General features: G+C 40.6%; 1 protein-coding gene across 5 annotated transcripts in view; it reads left to right on the top strand.

Moving 5' to 3' along the window:
* The first annotated feature begins 992 nt into the window (after positions 1-992).
* Positions 993-6,000, top strand: part of EDEM3 (ER degradation enhancing alpha-mannosidase like protein 3) — a 422,356-nt gene continuing 417,348 nt past the window's right edge. For 4 of the 5 annotated variants that reach the window (XM_057530987.1, XM_057531017.1, XM_057531006.1 and 1 more), the window contains exons 1-2: positions 994-1,392; positions 5,707-5,752. In XM_057530987.1, the coding sequence (XP_057386970.1) occupies positions 1,232-1,392; positions 5,707-5,752 (207 nt within the window). In that variant the 5' untranslated portion in view covers positions 994-1,231. Of the gene's footprint in view, positions 1,393-5,706; positions 5,753-6,000 lie in introns of all 5 variants that reach the window. The other variant, XM_057530986.1, reaches the window with a different exon arrangement.

Here is a 6,000-nt window from a genome sequence, read left to right as displayed (position 1 = left end):
AAGCTCCTAAACTCCGCACCTACCTACTGAATTATCACACAAGAAAAACAGTGTGGTTTTTCAAAAGGATTTTACTCATTTTGCCTCGGCCCTCAAAATTAATTGCAAGTTCCAATTTTCATTAAACTTTCTTTGCAGCTCACACTAGTTTCCTTACATTGAGCTTTCTAGATGACTATTATTAATCAAGTACGAGGCCCCCCGTGCCCTCCTTCACTCTTGTGATTACATGCAAGGGCTTCCAAGTCACAGAGGCTGGCTGGAATCTAACCCAGCAGTGTGACGAGGCTCATTACCTAACTTCTCTGGCCTCGGTTTCCTCGTTTGCAAAATGGGGGCGGTGGTACTCACCTATTAGAGTTGAGAAGAGTGCATGAGAGAATGCAAGTAAAACCCTCAGCACATTGCCGTCAAAGGCTCAATTCATTTTTGCTGTTACAGTACTGAAATCTCCCTGAAGGTAGAAGACTACTCCAATAGGACTACTTTTCCCTAAGGCGTGCAGCACTGACCTGAGGCCGTCTGAGCCTCATCCTGCCAGCCCTCAGCGAAACGCAAACGCAGGAAGAGGGATAAAGAGCTGACGGGTTCTCCGGCACTCGGCAGCCCACGGAGTGGGGCGGCTGGCTGCAGGGAGCCGGGGGAGGAGGGATCGCAGGAACCGCCCGTGCCTCTCGGAGGACCACACGTCACAGGGTGTAGCGCGCCCACCCAGAGTGGAAATTTAGCCCGGTGGAGTCGGATTGCGAGAGAGCCGCGGAGGAAGCAGTGCACGCTGGGAGCGGTAGTTTTCAGGCCTCAAGTTCACGGGTCGGAGGATGGCCGAGGCGAAAGGTCCCTCCCCGGTCCCGCCTTTTGTCCACGTCTCACTTCTCCCGGCCAATGCCCTCTCCTGTCCCCCGGGCCAGCCCCTCTCCGATCCGGCCCCCATTGGTCCTGAGGCTCAGCGTCTTGGGCCCTACCCGGAAGTAGCGTTGGGGGTGGTGGTTTCCTAGACTACGACACCGGAAAGCTGGGGGAGGCGCTCCGGGCTGCTGAGAGCGGAGGGCGGTGGCAGCGCTGGCGCTGGGGACCGGCTCGGTGGCTTCGGGAAGCAGCTCGGCGACGGCGGCCGCTCGCGTTCCTCCGCATCCCGGCCTCGGCACGGCTCGCAGCCCCTTTGCCACCGGCGTCCGGCAATGTGTCCCACCGGCCAGGCGTAGCAGCTGCGCGTGCGCGGAACCGCGGGGCCATGAGCGAAGCCGGCGGCGGCCGGGGCTTTGGGTCCTCGGTCCCCCAGCGAGCGCCATGGAGCCTGGTGGCGGCGGCGGCCGCGCTCTGCCTGGTGTCGGCCACGTCCGTGTGGACGGCGGGGGCCTCGCCCATGAGTAGGGAGGAGAAACAGAAGCTTGGGTAAGGGTGCTTGGAAGCCTGGGGTGGGTTTCCTCGTGAGGCTGACCACGGGCGAGGTGCCTGTCATTGCGACCCGGGCGCCCAGTGGCCTCTCCTGTCGCGATTGGGACGGCTGTTGCCTCGAGAGAACCCTGGCGGGGTGGACAGGGTCCGGGAAAGTGGGGGTCGCCGCCCGCGATGCGACCTCGCGGGACTGTCGGGGTGTCGCCCGGGCTGTCTGTGACACGTGCAGGCTCCTTAAGGCCAGCCGCGGTGTGTCAACGCGGCTGCCATGTCACTCGCCCGTGAAGGGGGCTACAGCCCGTTTCCCTGCGCGCGAGAGTTCTGAGGTTGTCTCTCATCAGAGACGTGGTTAGATTTCTTGCACAAGTGAGCTCCCAGGTGGGAAATGTTGCTGATCTCACAGCAGTTAAGGAAATCATGTTTACACCTGTTACGGAATAGGGGGCGTTCATTGGAACTTGAACTTTACACATTTTACCATTTCTTTGCAGTGCTTTCTTGCACTGCATTTTCGTAGTAGAACAGTATTTGATGGTAGTATTCAAAAGCCCCAATTAAATATACCTATTCACTTTATGCAAAGTAGTTTTATCAGTCTTGAAAGTCATAAAATCATCAGTTACATGTACAGCATTTAATTTAGAGTAAGTGTTCCTAATACACACCAGGTCCCACAAATGAATAAGGAAAAAGCCAAGAACCAGTAGAAAATGAGCAAAGGGCATGAAGAGTTAATTCACACAAGAGGAAATGCAAATGGTCAATAAACATGAAGTTACTCAACCTCATAAATGTGAGAGATGCAGACTAAAACAATGAAATAGCTGGGTTTTTTGCCATCAGGCTGGTAAATACAAAACACAATACATGGATGGAGTACTGGCTGGATAGTTGAGGTGTGAGAAGAAACTTGGTGGGATTGTAAATTGCTGTAATTTATTGACAGTCTCCTAAAATTTAAATTGTATGTATTCTTTGATTCATTAATCCCATCTCAGGGAATCTATCCTACAGAAATAAAAGCACTATTAAAGTAGAGATAGGTGTACAAGGATGTGCATTTTGAAAGAACAGAGCTGTCCCTTGCAACGTCCATATTATGGAATAATATTCATATATTAAGGAGGAGTTAGGTTATCGGAAGGCTACCCAGAATATACTCCCAAGGCCAAAAAGATGTAAGCTGTAGAATACTATCTGTAGTACCGTCCCATGTTTAAAAAAAACAAAAAAACAAAAACGGAGAAGAAATTGTTTAAGCTCAGAAAAACATGGAAAGATGACTACCTCCTGGAGTTACAATGGAGGTGAGGTAAAACCATCAGGTTTTATTTTATCGATATATACAGACTTCTATATTGTTTAAATTGTTGCAAGAGTCTTGTATTAGTTTTTAAATAAAATAGCAATAAAAGACACTTGTTGGAAAATTTAAAGTGTCAGTATGCAAACAAAATTACCAGTAAACTCTAATAAGTGTCTTAAATTTTCTCTTTGTGAATTTAATGTATCACTGATAACTGCTTTACTGAATATTCTGTGCCAGGCACTTTACATATACTATCTCTGTAATCCTCTCTATTTCTTAATGAGGTGGATGCGATCCCCATTTTGCAGATGAGGAAACTGAGACTCAAGGTTGACTTGTTCAAAGTTACAGAGCTAAGTAAATGGTGGAGCCAGTGTTCAAACCTGGGTCTGTATGACTTCAGAGCCCATGATCACTCCACTCTGCTACACTTCCATAAGACTTGGAGAGAGGAGCTTCAAGTCTGTTAAGGACAGCAAGTATTTTTATTTGACCACGACTCCCCTTTCTCCTTTTTTTGTTAAAAATTTTTATTTGAAGAAAAATCATTGGATAACTCATTTTTGACCAAAATAAATTTTTAACTGTAGAGCTCCAACCAAATTAGCTTGAGATTTCAGCTCAAATTTTGAGATCATTTATGAAAGTGAAGTTACAGTTATTTAGGCTTGTTAATTTAGATTGCCTTACTGTAGGGTAAGAGTAGAATAAGAGTCTACAAACCACAAATACATATTGCTTGACTGCTTTCTCATCCGGTAATTTTCAGGAAACGGAACTATGATTTATTAGGTTTACCTGTACAGTTTTTTTTTTTGAAAATCCAAATAATGATTTATGATAAAAAACAGAAAATGCCTATCCCTTTCCCTACCCCCCCACAAACTAAACTGATGATAAAGACTGAAATTATCATGAGTAGTAAGCAATTGCTTGGTTGCTTGCAGTTTATAGTTTATGGAATTATTTACCTGGTTATATGTAGTCTTATACTTCCTGGAATTCACTTTTTGTTTTTGTGTTTTAAATGTTACAAAAGTTGTTAATGTTTTTACTTAAAAAATGAACTATAAAACAGTTCAATTTCTGTAGCATGTTGGCAAGCAATGTAACTTTAGAAAAAGCTGATTTATAGATCTAATTTCCAATACATTTTTATCCATTTGTTGAATAGATATAAAACCTTATAGAAAAAAAATCTCTGTATGATATAGTAATTATTCTACCATTCTGTATTTAAATGAGTGTTAGGACTTATATGTGTAATTAAGAAAGTGAGAGAGCTCAACTGGATATTACATACCTCCACTTTGAAGTATGTGTTGTGAAATTTGATGATCATGTGGTGCATAAATGTAAGGATTGGAAAATAATGTGTCCTTCTTGTTTGCAGTCGTGATTTATTCATAGTCTTGAAGCTTGAACGCTTGCAAAGTTGGGTTAACAAGTTAAAGCTTATATTACCTGTAATACACATGTCTAGGCACTACTATTACCAGTTACAGAAATTTACTTCTTGACAGTAATTTTGTATTAATTCTATTTCAGGGGAAGGAAAAAAGAATTTCCATATTCCATTTATTGATATCAGTGCTTGAAGGGAAAATTTAGCTCCTTTTTTTTGTTTGTTTATGAGCTAATTTGAGAGCTCTTTATCACCTGCAATATAATAAAAAAAAAGTCTAGAAGGATTTTTTGAGATACTCAGTAATTTTCTGATCCATATTCTATCATACATATAAACATATAAAGAATTAGTGTTTTAGCAAAGTGACTTATCACCTTGTTAATGATTAGGTGTTTTTAAATGATAATTATTTATAAAAAGTTGTCAGGACTTAGCTTGTTCAGTTCACAAGTTTGAGTGTACTTGATCCTGCTGGTTATTATAGCCAGGATCTGGAAATTAGTCCTTTTCTGTCTGCTAGCTATATTATTACTAGTATTTCATCATCCATGATTACAATTTTTAAAATAATTGCAATGTAACAGGAGGTAAAGTAAAAATATATCCAGCCATTTTCTTTAATATTCTCTTCAATTCTTGCCATTAGTGATTGGAACTTTGGGAATAATAGTAAGAATTAATAAAAGATTATTAAAATGTTTTTCTTTTGCTAATTATTGAAAGACTTGGCCTTGCCTAGCCATAACATTTTTTTGTAGTTTTTCCTATAAACCTCACTCCCCCAATTTGAGAGTGTTTAATTGAAAGACTGATTCCTTGGTCCCAACCTTGCAGATTTTGACTTAGTAAATCTGGTGTGGGGATCAGAAATTTCCATTTTATACAGTCATTTTGGGGATTTTGAGAAACAGAGTTAGCCAAAATACACAGATCTCTTTTTGAGGATTAGTTTTCTCATATCAGGGGTGAATATTGTTTATTCGACTTTTGACAGTTTTTTAAAGGAGCCAAAGGTACATCATAAAATCATAAAATGTATCTTTTGGAAATGTGACAAACATATTAACAGAAATGTGTTAAACTAAGCATTAGTGATCTTATTCAGTTTAAGGGGAAAGGCAGAGGCTTCATAGAGTATCGTTATTTCATAGCAATACACACACCAACCCCTTTCTTTTGGTAGAGTGTATAGTATAAGCAATAAATGGTAACAATTATTTCTTTTGGGTCTCTTCAATATTTTCCCCTTTCAAGACATTTATGTTAAATAATTTTGTTAAGAGGTAATTGTTTTTCATCATCAGATTTTCTTCTCTCTGCATGGCATGTATCATTCAGCAGTTTTCTTAGGAAAGATTATAAGATGACTTTTACGTAAATTGCTAGAATAGGAAAAGTTTGGCCCATCTCTGTGTGATTCATGAAAGCTTGTCTACTAACATGCGTGTATTTCCTGACCCTGTTTATGTTGCTTCCTAACTAAATTTTTCTTTTGTTTTTTATTGGTATATGTTTATGAAGGAGCATTAACTTTTTGAAAGACAGTAAATAGAATATACTTAACTTTTTCCTATTTCTGCTCTTTTAAAATTAGGAATCAAGTACTGGAAATGTTTGATCATGCTTATGGTAACTACATGGTAAGTAGAAAGCTTATCTTTATATACCATTTATGAGAGCTGATTATTATGTGAGCACAGTCAACTGGGAATTTTAAAACCTGAATTAATAAATTTTATGTCCTTTAAAAAATTGTTCTTAATTTTTTTAAAGGAAGTTTTTAAAAAATAGTACAAACATAGGCTAACAGAGTATTCCTGATAGTGGTTCTTAGAGAACCATTTTATTGAATAGGTAAGAATAAATTGAATTAGATTATGAAACTTTG

This window comes from Balaenoptera acutorostrata, chromosome 1, assembly GCF_949987535.1.
Source record: "Balaenoptera acutorostrata chromosome 1, mBalAcu1.1, whole genome shotgun sequence".
Lineage (NCBI taxonomy): Eukaryota > Metazoa > Chordata > Mammalia > Artiodactyla > Balaenopteridae > Balaenoptera > Balaenoptera acutorostrata.
The sequence above is the reverse complement of the archived record's forward strand: the minus strand, read 5'-3'. Positions and strand labels throughout refer to the sequence as shown.